This window comes from Triturus cristatus, chromosome 11, assembly GCF_964204655.1.
Source record: "Triturus cristatus chromosome 11, aTriCri1.1, whole genome shotgun sequence".
NCBI lineage: Eukaryota > Metazoa > Chordata > Amphibia > Caudata > Salamandridae > Triturus > Triturus cristatus.
In genome coordinates, this window is record NC_140594.1 from 782,231,140 (window position 1) to 782,253,737 (window position 22,598).

General features: G+C 39.1%; 1 protein-coding gene across 1 annotated transcript in view; it reads right to left on the reverse strand.

Moving 5' to 3' along the window:
- Window positions 1–22,598, reverse strand: part of MAK16 (MAK16 homolog) — an 84,345-nt gene that overhangs the window by 31,073 nt on the left and 30,674 nt on the right. The window contains exons 4-5 of the mRNA XM_085634482.1: window positions 16,903–16,967; window positions 1,419–1,570 (exon numbers count right to left, since the gene is read on the reverse strand). Of these exons, the coding sequence (XP_085490608.1) occupies window positions 1,419–1,570; window positions 16,903–16,967 (217 nt within the window). The remainder of the gene's footprint in view (window positions 1–1,418; window positions 1,571–16,902; window positions 16,968–22,598) is intronic.

A 22,598-nucleotide genomic window follows, 5' to 3' on the forward strand; every position in this document is an offset into this window, starting at 1 on the left:
TTACCGCAGCGTGCATACTATCAGGATACGTGAGAGACTAGTGCAACAGTCAGGGCTAGGCTCTGGTTGACCTATAGCCCATAACTAGGCTCATTAATCTACTTGCACAGCTTTAAAGTGCTGTTCATGTGGAAATATCTACCATTATCCCTGTAATCACTGGTTCATAAAGACCATTGTTTAGTTTCGATTGCACGTGATTATTCACCACTAACTAGGGTGTGGAGCTAGTGGGATGCCTTGGTTGTCTTGTCTAGAAATCAGAACGAAAATATTTTGGTTTTTTTTTCTTTACCTATCGCATTGCAAGCCGTTCCCCTTTTGGAGGACACAGGTTTCTGCCCAGAACAAACACACACCATTGAACGCTGCTGCAGCAGTAAAAAACAAGATAGTGGGCACTGCTCTGGAACACATAATAGGAATGCATTATAATTGTGCGTTCCAAAGGAGTGGCAACCAACTTAAATGCTGAACTTGAGAGAGGATGTAGCATAAGGGCTAAAGTGGCCGACCGTGCCGCTAGAGCAGTTTGAGTCTCGTGGGAGGCCCAAGAGGCTCAACATTCTGTGTTTCTGGGTAAATCAATTAATTGCTCCATGCTTCTGAATGTGTCCCTGTGTCTAATGCAACAGGTGCTCTTGTAAAGCCCTTCGATACCTTCAGGTAGAGTTTATGCTATGTAAAATAGCACATAAGTTACAAAAACACCATCAACACGGGAAAGCCTTGCTAAACAAATAAAGCACACTTAATAAAAAAAAAAAAGCTTAGACCGTATCTCCCACAAGCTTTAGCCAACAGCACGACATAAGAAAACGTAACCTTCCTAAACACGGGCACTCTACAACAGAAAAAATGTGCACATACACAAAGCTAAATACACTAAAGTAAAAGGATACAAGTAATCCACCAATGCTCCAAGAGAGGGAGCAAGACATGAGAAGAAGGGACATTTTACAAAAACGACTGTCTAATTAAAAAATCTGAAGCGGTGGGTGGGCTGAAAGCCCACAGAGTGAATACATCATGTCTCGAAGAGAGGGAGCATGCTCTGCCTAGGCGAGACCCCAAAAAAGGGCAAGTGTTATTTTGTAGGCACTCATGTGAAAGGTGCGCTCGCTTACAAGATGGTGCTGCGGTCGCATCATAGCGCCTTTTCCCCCTATTTAGCAATGCTGCACAACATCATTAAACCTTTGCCAAAGCCAACAGGTTCCAAATGTAAGAAGTATTATCTTTGCCAATGCCTGTTTTTATATGAAACTTTACCCCAAGTAGACAGTTCAAAACTTTGCAAAAAATCATTCAGTTCAAGATACAGGATAAACATTTTCCCCCATGCCCCAGAAGAATCTCTAAAGAGAAAAACATTCATGGTTAGGCAAAACACACATGGGGAGCCTTAAGTCACTCACTGTCGTTTGAGGGTAAGTTTACGGATGCGGATTAGATACTGGGTGATCTTCGTGAAGCGTTGTTTGCACTTGTGCCGAATGAATCGCGGCCAGTATATGAGGTTTTCGTCTATCTGTTCCAGGGCCTTTTCATAGTTCTTGCTGAGTCGAACCTGAGGGTGAAGGCAAAACAATGATTTAACTAAATTGGCTGGGCATTGATATTTGAAGGTCCAAGCAACACCACCCTTGATGTTTCACTGGGCAATGCCACTCAAAATCTGTAGAGCTGGTTCACAGTAAGTAATACTTTTCACATGTGACCCCCATAGAGACCTTTCTAGGGCACCTGGGCAGCTAAGAGAAATTCAGGGTTTCCTACAGATTATCCCATTTCTAAATAACACCACAAACACCTATTTCTAGGAAGATGCAAGCACTCAACAGTGTTGCAAGCAATAATACATTTTTAGTCTTGAGGACCAGGTTTCCAACAACAAGTGTACTCTTTAGGATGTCATGAGAATGAGGAGCCAACCAAAATGGAAATTCCCCCAATTGAAAACCCTTCCTCTTTCCAAGCAGTTATGTACACTAAACTAAAGAAAACTCCAAACAAATCATCCCTCATAACATTCCAATACTTCACTCCAAGAAAGACAGAATGTACTGTGCACCTTTCTCCCAAAAAATCTCACACACACTAACCAAAATAACCAGGAACAGGGCAGAGCCTGTGGTATCAAACATTACCATTTTCAACTGGTACACCGCCATTACCGCTGTCACATCACAACCATCACTCTCAATTCATCTACTAGACTACTCACATGGTTATCTATCCATTAACTGGTATTCTTCTAAGAAACTCCTCCAAACCAACATAAAAAAATAGGTTATGCTCCTCCACTGCCAAATCATTAATCTGCCATTATGATATTTCAACTTTCTGCCTAAAATCCACACTGCTACTGTCCAATCCGACAGCAGTGAGTAATGCTATTCATTTCTTCTGAACAGACAATCTTCATACTTTACCACCCAAAGACTTCATGCTTTTAAGTCTCATGTTCGGGACTGACATATTTCCAACTTTTTTCTTCAAGCTTGCCTTCTCTCTCATTTGGCTTATCACTATCCACCTTGTCGTTCCGTCCTCTGACAGATTGGCCGGTAGCTTCCACCCTCTTTAAAATCCAACTGTCTATGGCAGAGCCACCATGCTATGAAATAGCTTCCATCGGGCTGCAAAATACAGGTGCCCCTCTTCAGGTGGGAAGTGATGGAAGACAGGAACCTATTCATTATAGGGCCTTTCTTGGGGAGAAGCCAGGATATCACTGACACAGGAGGCCTGAGGCTGCTGGCTTAAACTACAAAAAGGAGATGAAACTCAAATGAGAAGAAAAGAAGAGAAGAGATATTATTGTAGCAGTGATGACCCACAATCCGAAATCATCAGAGGCGACAAGGGGTAAGAGTGTAATTAGAGGACATGGACAAGGAAGCTGTAATCTGACGCATGTTGGTGCTCTTCCTGAGCGATGGTTTGAAAGAGTGACGAGCCCAGGCTGTGAATGCACTGCTCCAAGTTGGGCTGGGCTCTTGCACAAATGTTGATAACAGTTGGGAAGTGTGAGCCTTAAATGTACAAAGATAACACACTGTAGGTAATAAGAAAGCACAACTGAAAGTAATACAAGAGCATTCAAGTTGAAGCACGAGGGGTAGACAGATTCTTGAGAAAGGAGGCACGAAGCAGAGCCCCCAACTTGTTTATTATGTGTGAAGCTTGACAAAGGTTACCGAAAGAAATGATACTCATCAAGAACATTAGATGTTGGCATGGAAACTGCACTGATCCTGAAGAGTAGTGACATAGATGTAATTGAGCTCTGTTGCAATAGGAGCAGTGGCATGGGCTCCACAGCTTCACCAAACTAATGCTTTTGAGAAAAAAAGGAAGATTTACATCTTCTAGACATAACATACCATTAAAGAATGAATGGCGAAAATGTCACAGACGTACAGAGCGTGGGAGGCTGTACAAGGAGAAACAACATGCAAACCTTCCATATTAGGTATGAAACCACTAATAACAGAAGGGAATAAGGCAATCACAGAAAAGGACTGACAGGCTGGTAATCAATATGACAGTGCTTTGGCAACAGCTGGATAAAATTAGGAACTGCATCGCAGAATGCAGGATATCAGCAATCAAAGATTATGCAGGAGGATATTCTGCACAGCTTGTTGAAATGCGATCCACAGTTGAAGGTAGGAAGAGAAGTTTTCAGAGTTAGAGACCAGGTCAAGGAGGAATAAAGTGTGAATCTTGGGTCAGCCAGAAGCAATGGATATCAGCCTGCAAAACAATTTTTGGAAAACTACTGCTAGAGCGAATACCAGAACTAGATGGCACTGAGAAAATATAAATATAACGGTGCACAGGACACTAGGGCACATGTCTTTCGTATGGGCTTGGAAAGACACTCACTGATAGCATATATAAGCGGGAGGCTGAAATACTGTCGACGTAAGACAAGGTGATAAGCTAAGGAGATCAGGATGTTAGAAATAGGAAAGAAAAAGAAATAGAAGAAGCTAGAGGGAGGCTTAGAGACCATGATTATAGATCGTAGACAGTACTGACAAGAACAAGGTGATAAATCCAGGCACCAATTAGACTGGTGGTAAATAGGAAAAAAAAAAAAGGAAACAGAACAGTGGTAGCTATATGGCATGAAGCAGGACAAACATTAACAGAACAAAAAGTAATTAATAATAGGTTTGTTGCTTGAAATCGAAATCCCTTAAAAAACAGAAGACAAGAGGCGTTTGGCAAAACAGGAACAGTTTGTTTAATTAAACATTACGGGCAGGAGAACAGTTAAAGGCAAAAGGTACATACAAAACATAGTAGGTTGTAAAAGTTTCTGGTGTACCATATATGGCGAGAAATATTGGTTGCTGCCTTTCAAGTCATAAATTGTGAAATGTTTACCACAGGGGGGTCTCTACCTTCTGTGGACACAATGTGGCCGGTGGATACGTGCCCGGCATTGGGAGCGTCTGATCAATAGGTATGCTGGGTCCTGATTGGCTACGAGTTCCTAACTCATGTTGCATCTGACTTTTATGGTATTTTAGGAATGCGCATACCCTCTCCAGCCACATGTACTTCATCATGGCAATCTCCCATGACTCTCTGTAATGTTGCTGCGTCTATCTATGGGATTGATCAAGAGTTTCCTGCCGGAGCGTAAGCCTGCCAGCTATAACCCCTCCCACCTGTGACATAGCAATCAGCAATCCAGGACCTTGGTCTCAGGGCCTGTTTGACTACAAATTTGCGAGTTGGGGTTGATGTAGAGTTCACCACAGGTGGATCTGTTAAAAAGACGATATTTCATTTTCATCGATAAATGCATCGATTTCCAGATCAACATTTTCAAAGAACTTTTACCCGCCTGACATTCTCTGCAAGTGCAGCATGACTGACAGAGAGAATTCTGGATGAGGCATATTACCCAAGTCACTGTGGATTTAAGAGCTGAACTAAATGTTCCACTAGAAATAGGAGACAAAGCGGGCAAGACACGAAAACAGGTGAAATGCCTGGAAATAATTGCCTCCCAGATAATTTACAAATATAAAAATGATGTTCCTGGCAATACCTCTGTTGGCAATGTATAATAAAGCAATAATGAAGGGCACACTGCCAGATACATTTAGAGGGCCAAAGTTGGTGGTTTTTCCTGAAGCAGGCAAGAATCCGCTGGACTGCGATTTATAGCGGCCTCTGTCAATTATCAAATTTGAAATACTGGGCTAAATATTGGTGATGCAATTATCAAAAGCAGAGGAGGTGTTGATACACGCGAATCAGGGAGGATTTACAGTAGGAAGTAACACTACCACAAGCATAAGGAGAGTAATTTTAATAATGAGCCATGCCAAATCAACAAAGCAAAGGTGAGCCTTAGCGAGCTTGGATCCCCTTAAAGCGTTTGATACTGAACTGGCAATCTGTAAGCAAGATCCTGGAAAGATATGAATTAGGGGAGGGATTCCTGAAGTTGGCCGCAAAATTGACAATTGTGAAACAGGTCTCAGACAGATGGGAAATTAGGAGGAGACAAGATACTGGTATCTGTTGCCACCCTTGATCTTCACATTAGTCATAGAACCACTGCCACAAATAGTTAGCCTTAGGAAAGCAAAACAGAGTACTATTTAAGAACAAATGAGTTGTCATATAGCTATATGCAGATGACATACTATTGATCCAGAGAGACCAGACCAGCAACTGGATCATGCTGGAAGAAACACTACGCGAGGTGGGATCACTTTATGGTTTTAAAATACATAATTCAATATCAGTAATGTATCCTCTTTTTACAGAGGACCCTGCAGATCTGGGAAATGTAGCTTTAGAGGTGTAAATACCACTTATAGATACTTAGACATACAAAGACGCGAAGAGCTAGAGACAGTATTCTCTGTCAGCACTTGAAGCCAGCATTTGCACATGGTTGACATTTTCAGTTTCTGGATGTATAGCATTGAGTAAAAGGATCATGGTACCTAGAGTACTCTATGTTTTGCAACACATGCTAACGCCTACCCTTGCGGAGAGCTTCCATAAGTTAAATGAACTACTTAGGCTGCTGTACTGAAGTGAAGGCAGAGCGAAAATATCAATACTCATGCTATGGCTGCCACAGGAAGGAGGCATGTTAGTCCTGGATTTTAGGGCTGACATCTGTGAAACCCAGATACAATTTGTAGTTCCATGGTTAGACATGGATATGAAAGATTTACTGAGGGAGGTGCTCCAAATATAAATACATCCAGTAGAATAACAGTACTCTCATTACTATCAGGTACATCGCTTAAAAAGATATCAACACAAAAGCGGGGGCAAAGGTACGGCAACCTATTGTAAAACAGGAAGAATACAGACATGAATATGTCACACTTGGCTACAAGGCTTACAATGCTCTGCCCTAAATGCCCCAAATTTTAAGAATGCCCAAGGAGCAAAGAAACTAATCTATTAGGGGACACGTGTGAAGAGGGATGACTCATGGGATTAGCTGCCTTCCGAGAGAAATGGAGGGTTAGAAAGACCAATTTTCTTATATACATACAGATGCCACTGCAATACCGATCTGAAGTAACTTCCTACAGGTGCCAGAAGTACATATACTTAATTAAACTAGCCAAGTGCTAGGAGAGAGCTCCAGACTATAAGATGAAATGTTACCAAGAGATAAAGCGGGAAAGACAGCATGGGAGGCAGATACAGAACATACAACCAATAATGGCAGAAGAAATTAAAAAATTGTAAGAAAGTCATTCGAAATGCCAGACTGAATACAAACGAATGAAGGGGGGAGGGGAGATATATGACACCCCTCCCTAACTGATGCACAAGATAAATGTTAACTATGCTGAAACCTGCCCCAAATGCCAAATAAGAACAGGGTAGGGGTGGGGACCGTCCCGCCGCCCTGAGATGCATAATTTCTTGCAAGAGACAGCGCATACATTGAAATTGCGGACAGATCGAAAAATGCAACCATCTGTTAGATTGTGTCTGCTAGGTCTAGTTTCATGCAGTAAAATCACTCAAGCAATGTTTCAAATCGTACAATTGGGTCAAGTACTGGCTAAGAAGAAATTTGCAATGAAATGGAACAAACACGCAGACCTGACTATAAAGGCCCTGTGAATGGAGCTTGTTTAAATGGATGAATGCGAAAATATGGGATGGTGAAAGTGGTGAGGCACTGGTAGGACAGGTGATGCTAGTACAACTGGAAAAATGAATGGCAGAAAGAGATTAACAACATTTACAATGAGACATTGGGGACATTTAACATGCAACACTGAACTGTACAGGTAAAATAGGTAAAAGGGAAATGACACGTTACTGTTGCATGTGAAATAATAGGTCACCATTGTTTGATGTTGGATGAATAATTATGATAAAAATGCGGATTCCAAAGAAGGAGGAATGGGATATTGGTTGGAGGTATTGTTATATGAATGTTATGAATATTTATATACATATATCAACATTTCAGTACTGGATGTACGGTTGTTCTCTAAGCAAACAAAGTAACCCACAAAGCCTTCCGATAACAGAAATTAGATGTAACAATGTTGAATAGACTCCTTCACAAATCTTCATCATTTTATCTTCACTAATAGCTTCCCAATGATTCAAAGCTATCTTTTTATGCTTGAATACCAGTTCTTTTCTTTCCCAAAAATCTGACTGTTAACTGACATTCATTGAATGTGGTGGTCAGAAAAATAATTCTATAGATACGCCATCTCTACAAAGTTTATTTTCTAGGATAATTTCATTTGTTACAATAACAACCATTGTCACTTCTGGCCACTCCGATTACTAGTCAATGTAACACAGCAGCAAAAGACTCCTTCCACAGGACTGGCTAAAACAACATATGATTTAACCAACATATCACTATTGCTACAGACAACACTCTCACAAACAGTCAAATACATTTTGATATACATGCCTAGCCATCAACAATATCTTCAAAATCTGATTTCTTACCGGACAGCCATAAGCGCCCTCCACGGCCAACATGGACAAATTTCATAAGAAAGTTGAAGAGAGGAAGAATTCCCAACAAGACAATATCCCCTCTAGCAAACTGACCTAAAATTTTACATAGCACTAGATTGACAAAACGGAGTTTTATATAGAGTGAACTTGACTCAAAGGTATCAGAGCGCTTTATATGAGCACCAGCTCCGTTCCAGATGGACACATTAATTTTTGTTGGGCACGGGGAGATTACGTTTTTTGCCCCGAATCACAGGATGTTGAGCGTCCCTGCTGAGACTCGAACCCGCTTCCCCAACTTCAAGGTCGACCGCTCTAGCCATAAGGCCACATCCTCTCTCCAATTCTTTGACAATCCCAAAATATAATATCATTCCGAATTCAACAATTCTTCTGATACACACTCTTGCACGGCCTCACTCGCACTATAGCATGTCAAATCAACTTCTCACTTCTGCTCATCCCCACTGCAACAATCATCAACTTAAAGCAGTCTGGGTATATAATCTGCTAGGGTACTGTTTTTTTCCCCAGGCACATATTAGATTACATACCAAAATGCTAGTTTTTTTAAACTGCTAATTGTGATGTCCCTTCTCCTGTTCCATGAGTTCTGGGTTCTATAGAACATAGAACCTAGAACTCAGCTTGTACTTGTGGTCAGTTATCCTGATGGAGCTGATGGATGGGGTGTTAATAATAAACCTCTGATATAACCCAATGCGTGTTCCTGTGGTTTTATCCTGAATATTACACTGGCGACGATTGAGGAGCAATACGAAGAAAGAAACACCTCAACATCAAGCTGGAATCATTTGTTGTGACAGTTCAAGGTTACTTCGTTGAAAAAATGTCGTAAAAAAGAGAAATAAAAGGTGGAAGTTTGCGATAAAAAGAACGCGGGTGAAATGAACTTGGAAGGTACTGTAAATTCATTTTCATTCATTACGTGATTTTGAAAGGAAGAAAGGAAGCAAACAGTCTTATGGAAGTATCGCGTTACATGAAGTTGATTTAATGAAAGTGCACTTTACATGATAGTGCGAGGAAGATTAAATCAGCGTGATTGTGAATATCGTGAGGAATTGTGCTGGAAATTAAAAGATTTGTACTCTGTTAAACACAGTCAGGTTCGCATCCCCTACGGCGGCAGTTTTAAAAAATAGAGAAGATTAATTACGCTTCTCCGGCGGCTGACTCACCCTTTAATGGATGTGAAGGGGGGTTTGACTGGGAAGTCTGTTTGTTGATTTAGCGTCGTCATGTTCCTGTTACCAGCGTGTGTTTTCTTGAAGCAAGGAAATCGTTGGGAGCAACGTTACTGAGGAGAGTTAATCGGAAACAGGAGCTCTTCTCTCTTTCATTGTCGACTTTGTCTGATGACGTATTGGAACTCTGCAGAGGGTGTTGGCAATTCCTGTGAGTCATCAGACATGTGTTCTATCAACTAGGTGACGTCGTGGACTTGGATTGGAGAGCTGCTTTGTGTGTGTTTGGAACACTTTGAAGAAGCTTGGCTGCGTGAAATATAATTCATTTCTAAAGAAATAATAACGCTCTGGGTGTGTTATTTCAGGCAATATTACAAGTGCTGATCTTTTAATTGGTCATTTGTTTCTGTTATTATATATGTTTCATGTATAAATAGAATAAGTACCTCTAGTTTATGGCACTGAATTAAAAAAAAAAAAATAATAAAAATAAAAAAAATATATATATATAAATAGATAAGCAAGGAAGGTGCATTCAGGTTTGATTAATGTGAATTATTCATTTTGTATTGTTTTTTTGGGTTACCTGTCAAGTAAGAAAGGTTACCCGTCAAGTAGGAAAAAAAAGGGAAATAGTTTGTCATTCATATTAAATATTATACAGTAAGTTATGCAGAACGTTACTGCTCCACCGTTTTTTTTAAGTTCACCAGGGGAACCTCCTGTAAAATGGAGTAAGTGGAAAAAAAAATTTGCGCACTATGCACGCGTTTGTGGTACAAATTTAAGTGCGGAGAGAAAAAATTCATTACTGTTACACTGTTTGGGTGGTGAAGGCCAAGAGGTATTAGAAAATTTGCCAGAATTATCTACAGAAGAGCAAAGAGGTTTGAATGAGTATGAGATATGTATACTGCAGTTAGATAAACATTATTTGCCCAGAGTCAGCACCATTATGGAAAGATATCATTTTGGTTTAAGAGAACAAAAGAAAGAAGAAACTATAGAGGATTTTTTAACTGGGTTAAGGAAATTAGCTTCAACTTGCAAGTTCGGAGCGGCAAATGAGGAAAGAATAAGAGATCAATTTGTGTTGAAGTGTAGGGAAGAAAAAATAAGGGAAGAATTATGGCTTAAAGATGAGCCACCCTTGGAAGAAGTGGTGATTATAGCAAAAAGGGTTGAACACATGTTAAAATGTGTAAATGAATTAAAAGTGGAAAAAAATAAAATTACATCTGTAGTAGAAGAAGTACAGGAAAGTGTAAATCTTATTAAAAATGTAAAAGCGGATTCAAAAGAGTTAACTAAAGAGGAAGGTACAAAAGAAACGTTTGAATGTTTTCGTTGTGGGAAGTCTGGACACAAAGCTAATTCTAAATCATGTCCAGCTTTGAATTTTGTATGTCATGGATGTGGCAAGAAAGGACATTTTATAAAATTTTGCAGAACAAAACAGAAGAAATTTCAAAGTAAAGAGATAAAGGAAATTATTTGTCAGATTAGTGGTAATGAGGATAACAAACATCCTGTTGGAAGTGTAAAAGTTGATGGTATTGACATGAAAATGAAATTTGACTCGTGCTCACACTTAACTATAATTTCGAAAGATGTTTTCTGCAAATGGTTTCAATTTAAAAACAAGTTAAAAAGAATGGATGTAAATCCAGGAGGGTATGGAGGTCAACCCATTAGTATGTTGGGATATTTTGATGCTTGCATAGAGATGGAAAAGAAAATGATTGTAGGAAAGATTTATGTTTCAAAGGTAGGGGATAATTTACTTGGCTGGCCACATCAACGGTTATTGGGAGTTATGTTGAATCCCAATGCAGAACCACAAGTTCAGATACAAAAGGTTGAAGGTACAGATAATCGCTTTGTGCAGGAATTTCCACATTTGTTTAGAGACATTTTAGGTTGTTTGAAAGGTTACAAGCATTGCATTAAACTTAAGAATGGAGCTGTACCATCAGTGGCAAAGGTAAGAAGAATTCCATTGGCTCTACAGGAGAAGGTGGAACAAGAAATAGACAAGTTGCTTAAACAAGGAATAATTTCCCCTGTAGAAGCTTCGGAGTGGTTGGCTCCGGTTGTTATCGTGAACAAACCTAATGGCGATATCAGACTTTGTGTGGACTTGAGGTCTCTTAACAAGGAAGTAGTTGTTGACAAGTTTCCGTTGCCCAATATAGATCAAATAATGTCTACTTTGGGTGGGGCAAAGGTTTTTACTACTCTAGATCTAACGCAGGCCTATCATCAAATAGAGCTGACGCAGGACTCTCAGGACTTGACGGCATTTATCACTCCTATGGGAGCTTTTAAATATAGGAGAATGCCGTTTGGTCTTGTATCTGCTGCGTCGGTGTTTCAAAGGGTCATGGCGTCTGTATTGAAAGGTGTAAAAAACGTGAAATGTTATCAGGATGATCTTTTGATATTTGGTTCAAATCAAAAAGAACATGATATGTATGTGAGAATGGTACTTGGTAAACTTGAGAAAGCAGGTTTGACATTAAAATTTGAAAAATGCAAATTTTCAGTACAACAGGTGAATTATTTAGGTCATTGCATTACGGAGTCTGGAATAATTCCAAAGAAAGAGTTGGTAGAAACAATTATAAATTTAGCAACTCCTCTGACAAAAGAAGAAGTGGTCTCATTTTTGGGAATGATTGAGTATTATGGGAAATTTATTAACAATCTTGCAAGTAAGTCAAGTAACATGAGACAATTGCTTGGGAAGAACAAATAATTTATTTGGTCGGAAGAGTGTCAAAGAGAGTTTGTAGAATTGAAAGAAAATTTAAAAAATGCTCCGAGTTTGCAGGCATTCATTCCAGGGGGAGAGACCACTGTAGTGACGGATGCGAGTTCAAAAGGGTTGGGTGCCATTTTAAAGCAAACAAGAGATGGTAAAGAAGAATTGATTGCATGTGCATCAAGGAGTTTACGTGGACCAGAAGTAAATTACTCAGTAATTGAAAAAGAAGCTTTGGCTATATTCTGGGCTCTCAATAAGTTTCGAAATTTTGTATGGGGAACGTGTTTCAAAGTATGTTCAGACCACAAACCACTAAAGGAAATTTTCATGAAAAAGGGACTTGATTCAATTTCATCTCGTATAAGACGTTGGGTTGTAGGCTTACAAGATTTTAATTTCAGTGTAGAACATCTTCCTGGGGTTGATAATGTTTCAGCTGATTGTCTGTCTCGTTTGGTTGGTGAAGTAGGTGAGGAATGGATTGATGATGATTTTGTAGAAGAAGATGTCAGTGTGTGTGAAATTACCTCAGGTGTTGTAAAAGAAAATGAGTGGAAAGAGGAATTAAGAAAAGATGGTGAATTGGTGAGAGTTATGAACATGATTCAAACTAAAGGTTCAAATGATAATTCGTTATCAAAAGCTTGGCGTTTGGTGGCTGATGAGTTATCGATAGATAAAGAAATATTGTTGGGAGGGAATAAGTTGGTTCCTCCTTCTTCTTTAAGGAAAAGATTGATGGAAGAGGCACATCAAGGGCATTTAGGTATAGTGAAAACTAAGGAAAGGTTGAGGCTTAGTTTTTGGTGGCCTGCTATGGATTTGGAAGTTGAGCGGGAGGTTCGAGAATGTCTACAATGCAAAGTTAGTGATAAGGTTCTTACCCCTCACACTGTGCCCATGATTTGTAGAAGGCTTCCCAATGGTCCTTGGGAGGACATTGCCATTGATATTGTTGGTCCTCTTAATGGAGAACATCGTACTCCATATTTAATTGTCTTGATTGATCTTTATTCGAGATGGGTTGAGGTTATATGTGTTTCAGAGATCACCTCAAGTTGTGTCATTTCATTTTTACAAGATGTATTTATGAGAGAGGGTTTCCCGAAAACTCTTTTATCGGATAATGGTCCCCAGTTTTGTTCAAGTCAAATGAATGATTATCTTTCATCATGTGGTATCATTCATAAGAGATGTTCGGTATATCATCCAGAAGGAAATGGTACAGTAGAAAGATTTAATAGAGTTATAAAAGAAAATATACAACTTTCTAGAATTAATTGTTTAAATTGGAAAGATGAATTACAAAAATGTATTTTGGCACATCGTTTCACTCCTCATACCTCTACAGGTAAATCGCCTTTTGAATTATTTAAAGGGAGGGCTCCAAACACGAGATTGTGTCCTGGTTGGATGTCTTGGAGTAAAGGTGTGAAAGACAATAGCATTGGTCTTTGGAGGAAAAGAGGAGAATCTACAATTTAAAAATAAAATGCACTTTGATATGAGGAAAAAAGTTAAACAAGTAAAGGTAAAGGTAGGTGATTGGGTACGTGTTAAGGCTCCAATCGGAGCATTATCCTGGTCCAAGTTTACTGCTCCTATGAGGGTGGTAATGTGTTTAAGAAATGCTGTCAAACTTGAAAATGGGAAAATTTGGAATTTAAATCGAGTTGTAATTATAAAGTCTAATTCTGAGTTAGATATGTTATGTAAAAATTCGTCAAATGATACAGATGACTTGTTAAAAAATGATCTGAGACGTAGTGGTCGAAAGACCTCAGTACCTGTTCACATGAAAGACTATGTTACTTAATTGTCATGATGTTTTTCATTTTAAGTGATGATACTGTGTCTGTATTTCTCAAAAGATTTATTATTTATCTTGTTATTGGAAGGGAGATGTGTGATGTCCCTTCTCCTGTTCCATGAGTTCTGGGTTCTATAGAACATAGAACCTAGAACTCAGCTTGTACTTGTGGTCAGTTATCCTGATGGAGCTGATGGATGGGGTGTTAATAATAAACCTCTGATATAACCCAATGCGTGTTCCTGTGGTTTTATCCTGAATATTACACTAATCTTGGGTCAAAGTCGTTCTGCCATTCGGAGACCGCAAATTGATCACAGGTTTGCAGTCTGTTTTACTAACTTCCCTGGAAGAATATACTTCCAAAATAAAGCATCCACATTGGAATGAAAGGAAGCAAAAACAGAGTTTGAGAGCAAGAAGATTGGGGGAAAACATCTGGGCCCCCATCAAAAGATGGAAAGAAGGAAATTAAATGTATATAGTATATTACCGGCACTCTAGCAAAACATTGTAAAGACAGATGCTTAATCTTCCAGGTTACTTGTAATTGTCTCCTATAACAATGAATTAGTTATCTTGTAACCTGTTTAATTTGATTTATGTTTTTAAAAAAAAAAAAATTTTTTACTTGTCATATGTTTAACCCTAAGATCGCGGTTTGTCTTCTCTTCAATCCTCATAAAATGTGTATGTATTTAATTTGCTGGTGATAAAATAAAAAAATACAAACAAAAAAAAGGAATGAAAGGTAGCAACAAAGCAGCCACAAAAAGGCAGCTCTCGCAAATGACAAAGATCTCTCTCTTCAAAATTGTTCCACACTCAAATCCACTTCTAACATTTCAATATTTCACCCTTCGACACAAAGTGCCACCCAGGGACCAAACAATGACAGATTTACAGCACAGTTTTCCGGAGCTATTTTAACTTTGGATGCAAGTGAGCATTTTCAAATCTCAATTGCTTTCCAATTTACTAAAGTCCACCTTTACAGAGCCAAGTACAGCAAAGTGGGCCACAGTCTTAAAAATAAAAAATAAAAATCTTATTTCTAACTTTAACATGTCCACACCATTTATTAGCAAAATATACATTTTACATGCATTCAAATGTAGCCAAATATGCAATATTAAGTTGTCCTCTTTTTAAACATGTTACTTTGATGAGTTTATGCCAATTAAACTGGCGTAGATGGAAAACTAAAATACACTACTGTCCTTTGTTTCTCAAACCCTTCATTCAACGATGTTGGTCTCACCACTTACCCAATAAAACTTTACCAATAGTTTCCAATCATGTTTTTCAAAGTTTCATTCAACAGAAATGGGCTGCCCCATCTCTAAAGTCATCTTATGCCCACCACAACAATCCCACGCTTCAAATCTCATCCTACTCTCAGGTCTCTGCAGCCGCCTTCCTTGGTTACCATGAATTATTTCTGTCAGGTATGTCAATATTAGGCTTCACGGGTACGGCACTCCTAGGCCTCTTCTTATCTTGATGATCAATACAATTGTGTCCTTTTGCTTTTTTAGCTCCAAAGCAGTAAGTGTCCAGCAGGACTGCCCATAGCACCTCCTCCCTCTACGCAACCTCTACTAACATCACCACCTTATAAGATCCTCAACCAATCATTTGCTGGTGACAATCTTCCCCTGTCTCACATAAACCTAGTTTGTGAAGTCAGTTGGATGGTCAGAAACTACCTAAACTCCTTTGTTATAAGACTAAAATCCTTTACTTGCTATAATCACAGTCCCCTGCACCAGTGTTTCTTAAATGGTGGTCAGAGGATCCCCTCTGGCCGCAAGTCCTACTTGGGGGCAGGGTCTGTGACTGTTTACAAAATTAAGTACTAAAATATATAAAGTATATACAAAGAAGCAAAATTGACAATTTGAATAAAAATCTCTATATTAGATTGTGAATTAAAAATATTTCAATACTTGAGCATTGGTTTGCTCTATACTTGTTTCTATATTTGTTTGTATTGTTTTGACTTCCAAATCATAGAAACTGCTGTGGGTCCCATGCTTCAAATAATGACTCAGTGGAGGTCCCCGGATTCCAGTATTGATTCAGTGGGGGCCCGCAGAAGTGAAAAGGTTAATAACTGATGCCTTATACCATTTCATTTCTATCCTCTGTAGAACTGTAAAATCTAACCACGCCTTACACCCTTCTCCAACCTTAAGAGACGCTCTAGTCATCAGTAAGAAGGGCCACTGAAACAGGAGACTCCATGATCTCTACACCCTCTCTCCAACAATAGGGTTATTTGTTTTGAAATACACACTTTATCTAGTCTCCACATAATGCTACTTCGAAATACCTACATAAAGCAAGCTCGCTAAAACGTCGACAAAGGGCCCCTGTGCCAGGATATTTTAAACAAGCATAAATAAACTCATTGTCGCTTACCTTTGCAGACCATCTCTCTCTCAAGCAGCCCCAACCTACACCAACAGGTTCTGGGCCATTTCAGTGCTGGTGCCGCTCCACGTTAACATCCACTTCTCTTTCATCCACCCTAATCCCAGGGAAATACGAGCTTCCCAAAAAATCTTCAAATTGACCCTCAAACTACATAACTCACAAGCCTCTGCATGTCCTCTGGCTCCCTCTCACACCTCTTCACCAAGCAAAATAATGCATCAATATCAGCCCTTGGGCCAAATATACAATGCATGATGAAACTGTAAATAGAACCATCTGACTTGATTTGGTTTTTGCCTTATTCATTATATACTATGAGACTTACCACCCATCATTAAAGTGCCTTGTATGGTTCGCTTAATGTAACCCTCGGTCCAACTTGCGAGGTTGCAATGCTTGACAAATACACAAAATGTTTCTCTACATGAACCCAAAGTGGAGTGGCACTGTGCTGCAATATCAGTTGTCATAATAATCATATTCAAATATCTTATTGCCTGCAGTGCTATGAAAAGTATTTTTTTACTTTTTGAGCAATGAAGAAAACATGCCTGCCATACTGACTTGATCAGGAGAACAGCATGTCGCTCTTTTAAAGCAGATGGAGCACCCTGCACTTTATAACAGTTCTTCTGTGATAATGGTACCAAATGACAGGACTGCTTAAAACTCACCCGCTCCCACATGCGTCCCGGAAAAGCTGCTCTTTCAATCACTTTCATGTACAAGTAGCACAGACCTAAAGGAAAGAGAACATAATTAATACAAGAAGGTCAACCGATTTTGCTCTCCAGCTGAAATGCCATGCTCAATTCCCACAGTGCAGAAAAAGGAAAACGCACTTTGCAATATGTTACATTAAAGTGACATGGTCTTTAAATTTAAGAGTATGCTTTCTTCAGTGTATCAAAAAGCAGACTTCTACCCATAAAGAAGACAGAAATAGCAGGATATGGCTAAATATTGGGAAGAGAATAGCGAGTCATTTTATTTTACCTCTAAAGTTAAAGAAAGGCTTTTGCCCGTCTTATCAGAAACAGTTACAAAAATGTCCATATGTATTACAATAACAAAATTTGGAGGCAATAACTGAAGGAATGGAAGTGGAACATGAGGTGATAAAAACGGCAGGCCAAATAGTAGCTAGCGGCGGTATCAATTTTGACCTTGATGAAAGTTGCCAGATTTTAGTAATAATAAAATTCAACTTTTTATAAACTGAAAGAAGCAGACATGTACCTTGCTTTAGAAAACAGACGTCATTATAATATTACCCTATTCAGTTGTACTCATTTCATCGACCTCGGAAGGAAAAAAAGTTTTATGACCCCTGCCATGATTCAAATCTGTGAACTCAGATTTCTGCAGATTATTTTTTCTTTTTTAGAATTATTTTTATGGTTTACAAAAAACAATTGTACAGATTTCACAGATAGTGTAAACATAGCATCACAGCAATCATTGATGTGAACCACATAGGTTAGTTTCAATAGATAACACCACTCCTGGTTGGAGTTCTTTTGCATATTAAGGTTCTGATTCATCTGGGGAGAGTTGCAATGGTAGTCTGGGCGGTACACATAAATCCCCCCTGTATTCATTCCATTTACCCTATATTTACATTCACTTTCTCGGGCACCCTCTAGATACATATACTGTTTTCTCCCTAAACATGAACCAGTCCATATCGCTTTCCCATTCTATCAATGTCTGGACAGCTTGTACCCCCCATTTTCTTGCTATGTTTCTCTTAGCGACCATCAGACCTAGCATCACCCATGTTCTCTCTTTGCTACCCAGATCCGTTGGTTTCCAGATGTTAAATAGACATTGTTTGGCCTCAGGTGTTATTCTCTCTCCCATTACCTCTCCCATACACAGGACAACATCATTCCAGTACCTACTAATGTATGGGCATTCCAATATTATATGGAAGAACGTGCCCTCTCGGCCACATAGTCTTCTACAACTAGGGTCTTCTCTATATCCCATCTTGACAAGAGCTGGCCCCGTGACGTATATTCTGTGCAATATTTTCAACTGAAGCAATTTTAGTTTAGAGGATTTTACCACCTCCTGTGGGGATGCCAGTGCTTCCTGCCAGGCCTCCTCCTCCAGCCCCGCTAAGTCTCTCCCATTTTTCACTGAGTTGTGGAGGAGGATCAGGTGAATGAATAATCAGTTTTGAGGTAGTCAGGGAAATTGCTTTTCTCGGCATATATCCATCCAGAAGCCTATCCTCGAAAGGCTCGAATTCGGGATTCCGTTGGAGAGTCGCGAAGGGTACTACCTCCCCCTTCTCCCAAAGGACACCCACCGAGTGATCCCGATGGTATCCCATTTATCGAAACCCTTGGTTTTCCAGAGGAAGCCCAATTGTTCCGTATCCCACAGCGGGGTGGACTGTGTTAGGGTCTTAGCCCATCCCATACTCTTGTGGACCGAATGCCAAACATGAACTGAATGCTTTGTGGGGCCTGTCAGGTGCAATTTCGAGGGCCTAGAATACAACGCCTGTGTGTGGTTGCTACCGGGCAAGAGCCACCTATCCATAGCATATCCCGGATCATTCTGAGGTCGGTATACGCAATGGTTAAAGGCAGCTAGTTGTGCCGCAAAGTAGTACTTTTTACTGTTCGGTAGCCCCACTCCCCAGTCATTCCAGCCTTTTACTAGCTTTGAGAGTTAAATTCTTGGTGGACTATTTCCCCAGAGCAACGTTCTCGGTGCACTTTCCACTGTTCTAAAGTATGATGCGGGGGACGGGGTTCTGCAGAAGATTTAATAACAGGTTGACCATTTTCATCTCTTCTTCAGGGAATATATTAGTAAACACCGGGTGAGGTGGTTATAGTGGGGGTGGGTGGAACAGTTGCTAGCTTCTGGTCTAATCAGACAGTAAACCGGAGTTGTGTATCATAGGGTCTTCACGGATAGTCAGAAACATTAGAATTATTCCATCTACACATGGGAGCCCACAATACTTTTTACCATACATATGAACATTACAATAAATTGAAGAAAAAGAATCATATCATTCATTGCCACCTATATAGAGTTGGGTTTACCAAAATCTTGGGTGTTTTTTTTTTTTTAAACGAAATCTAATCAAGAAATGTATTCAATAAAACAACCTTATAATGAACATTGAAACTTCATCAGATTATGTCTGCAAGGTCAATCTTCAGAATCAATGTCCGAAATGCTATGAAATGTATTTATTTCAGTGGCGAAGGTATCTGCTCAACAAATTATGTGATGCTACTCCAAGTAACGCACAATCCAACTGCAAGGCATGTGTGGATGTTCATAATTCTGAATAACAGGCTGTACATGTGCACACTACAACACTGTTGGGAAAAATCAGTTGATTCAGAAGCGGGACTCCCAGGGCAATCAAATTCTTGTACTCCATGAAGCCTTTGATTAAATGTAATAAAAAATATCTATGAGGCAAAAACACTATCCATCGTTGCTTATGGGGCAGCCGTCTGCAGTTTCTCGGATATTTCAAAATTGCAGAGTATAGAGGACGGCTTTTTGAAAAGGTTGATATGTGTTCCACAATCCTGTTCCTCTTACAATGCCCATTTTGAGCGGAGTGTCCCTCATACAACAGATAAAATTCACATTGCACCAATCCTTTTGTGGCACTCTGTCTGGAGGAAAGAAACCATAAGTCTAACTAGACATATCTTGGTGTACTGCTTGAATTTAGATGGTGTACATAAAATCAAATGGCTAAAATATATCGAGGTCAACCTACAGGCAATTGGGTTACGTAATTTATATAAGGATCTGTCATGTCTTACAATATCTAAAAAAGAATTGAAGCTTCGTTTATGAGACCATTTTGATAGACAGAGGTATGACCTCAAGTATAATTTGACCACAGTAAGGCATTATCATTTAGCCCCTAGCATAAGAATTATTTCAACTTCATACCAGTCATTTGCAACGAATTTTCAGCACTGAAACATATTATTGAGATTTCGATTAAAATACATCCCGCTTATGCTAGGTTGTCCATGTGATAACCATTCTCCTCAGAACAATTTGCACACTGTTTTTTTCTGCAAGCTGAACACGAATGAAAGGAATAGATACTTCTTTCCGCTTATACGCAAATTAAAGATTAGACAATGCCGCCCAGCACTTTATTACTTCCAACAATTACCAGATACCTTGGTATGTATTGGTCTCGCTTCGTTCCTCTTATCTGCTGTAGAGACAAGAAGTCGAACTCCCTAGTCTGAATCTTCTAGGTAAGGTAAGGGTCAACTTGATTAATTCTTGATCTAATATTGATGATTTTTTTTATCATGTTAATTCTACTTTTTAATTGTATTTCATAACTCTGAGTTTTAATATATGTCTTTTTATTCTGTAATGCTTTTATTATTTTGGAATGTATATTTTGCAGAATACTTTTTATGCCATTATTCTATTGGCGAAATAGATTTACTGCTATGCAAAGCAAATTTTTAGCCAAGTACTTCACCCAAATATAACATCCTTGAATTTGGCTGTACAGCTTCTGAAATGTATTCAAAATAGACATTTAAACCTACGAGGAGGCTGTGTGTACATTATTGAAAAAACAAAGAAGCCAGCTAGTGGAGAGCCCCACATCCTCTTAAATAGAAATATTTTTACACATGGTGCCAGCAAAAGACGTTACTACTGTCTCCTGCCAAGCCAAGGCCGTCCTGCCTCACCTGATGCAGCTGGGCAAGTGTGGACTTCTGCTCTCCTAGATTAAGGCACGCTTGTCACCTATTATAGTGTATGGAAAATATCCATCTCAGAGAATTTTGCACGATCTCGGACATTAAGGACTTCATAGAAGGACTGAATAACTTTTTCTCTTCAATTTAGAAACCTTCGCCTCTTTCGGAGTTTGATGTAGCACTGTCAAAATTCTCAACCTTATTTGAGCCAACACATACAGCTTTTTTGCAGCATCATTCATGGGGACAACTTTAATTGCTAATACCTATGTGTGTAGAATTAATGATCTGCAAGCCCTTTCTGCACAGCAAAGAAATACGCAATACTCCATCTTTATTTTGTAGCTATGAGAACCAAAAGAAGGAGTATTTCACTTAAATCAGTCTCCAGTTCCAGTAGTCTTTAAAAACCCAGTCGCCTGGGAAAAGACTTTACATAATCTAGAGACATAAGTGTTCAAAAAGTTTAACTTTGACAAGACTAAGGACATTAGAAGAATTCTCAAGTATTTGTAAACTATGGCTTCGTACAGATGAATATAGGAACCTCCATTTCGCAACAGATTGTTAACATAGCACTAAATAAGAGACAATTAGCAAGTCAATCGTTCTCATCAAAACCCAAATCTCATTTGAGGAGGGGTAAGGCAGCTACAACTACCTGGTAATGTAATGTCCCCATGTCAGATATTTGGAAGACTGTGAAGTGAAAGTTGTTCACACTTCTACAAGGCAATATTGTGAAGACACAGATGCTAGAAAAAAATTCAATAGTTGATCAGGCTATCATGAAAAACCTGTTCATGAAGATTACAAATAGTTTTCTCTACATTACCAAATATTTCAAGTTCCATCTCCTTTTTCAGGTTTCTTCAAGCCTCGGAATACTGAGATAAGATTGCTATTCTACTCTAATGTTAATGACCATCAGTGAAGGACTTACAATACAGAAGTCAAAGTTACTTTCTTGTAATGCTAGTTCTGCCACATTAAAAATTCATAAATAAGCTTGCTTCTTCCCGGTTTAAAGCAACCAGAATGAAATCTCTGAAGTTTAGAAGATTTCCCAAGAATCTTCAATTATGATGCTGTCAAAAGTAATGATGCTCTTAAGAAACTGCCAGTACAGGGCATGATGGGATTGGGAGGCTGCTGGCTCCTTAAAAGAGCAGTGCATTTGGATATTTTTCCAATATGTTGCACATTTTAAGATTTTTAGTGTACATGGTGCTAGTTAAGCTGAAGGGTTGTTTCATGATGTTATGTTAATATGTTTCTTATAGAACGCACGTTCACCAATTTGTCTTGGAGCTTAAAAACAATAAACTGTCTGAAATGGATTAAAATTAAGATTACTTGCATTCATAAAACTGTTTAGATAGTCAAGTCTTTAAAGATTTGCGTTAAAAAAAAACGGAAATCCCTTTCATGACGGAGTTTTTTCGACAAGGAGTTCCAAATAACGGAGGACACTGCTGAGAAATTCAGACCGGCATTTATGAAATTAAAGAACAGTGGTACGAATTGCACGTTTTGATCTCAAATTCGGTATGGGGTTATATAGTTCTTGATTTTTCTCTGCCACAAATTTAGGGGCTGTGCCATTCAGACTTTTAAACACCGGGCAACACATCTTAAAC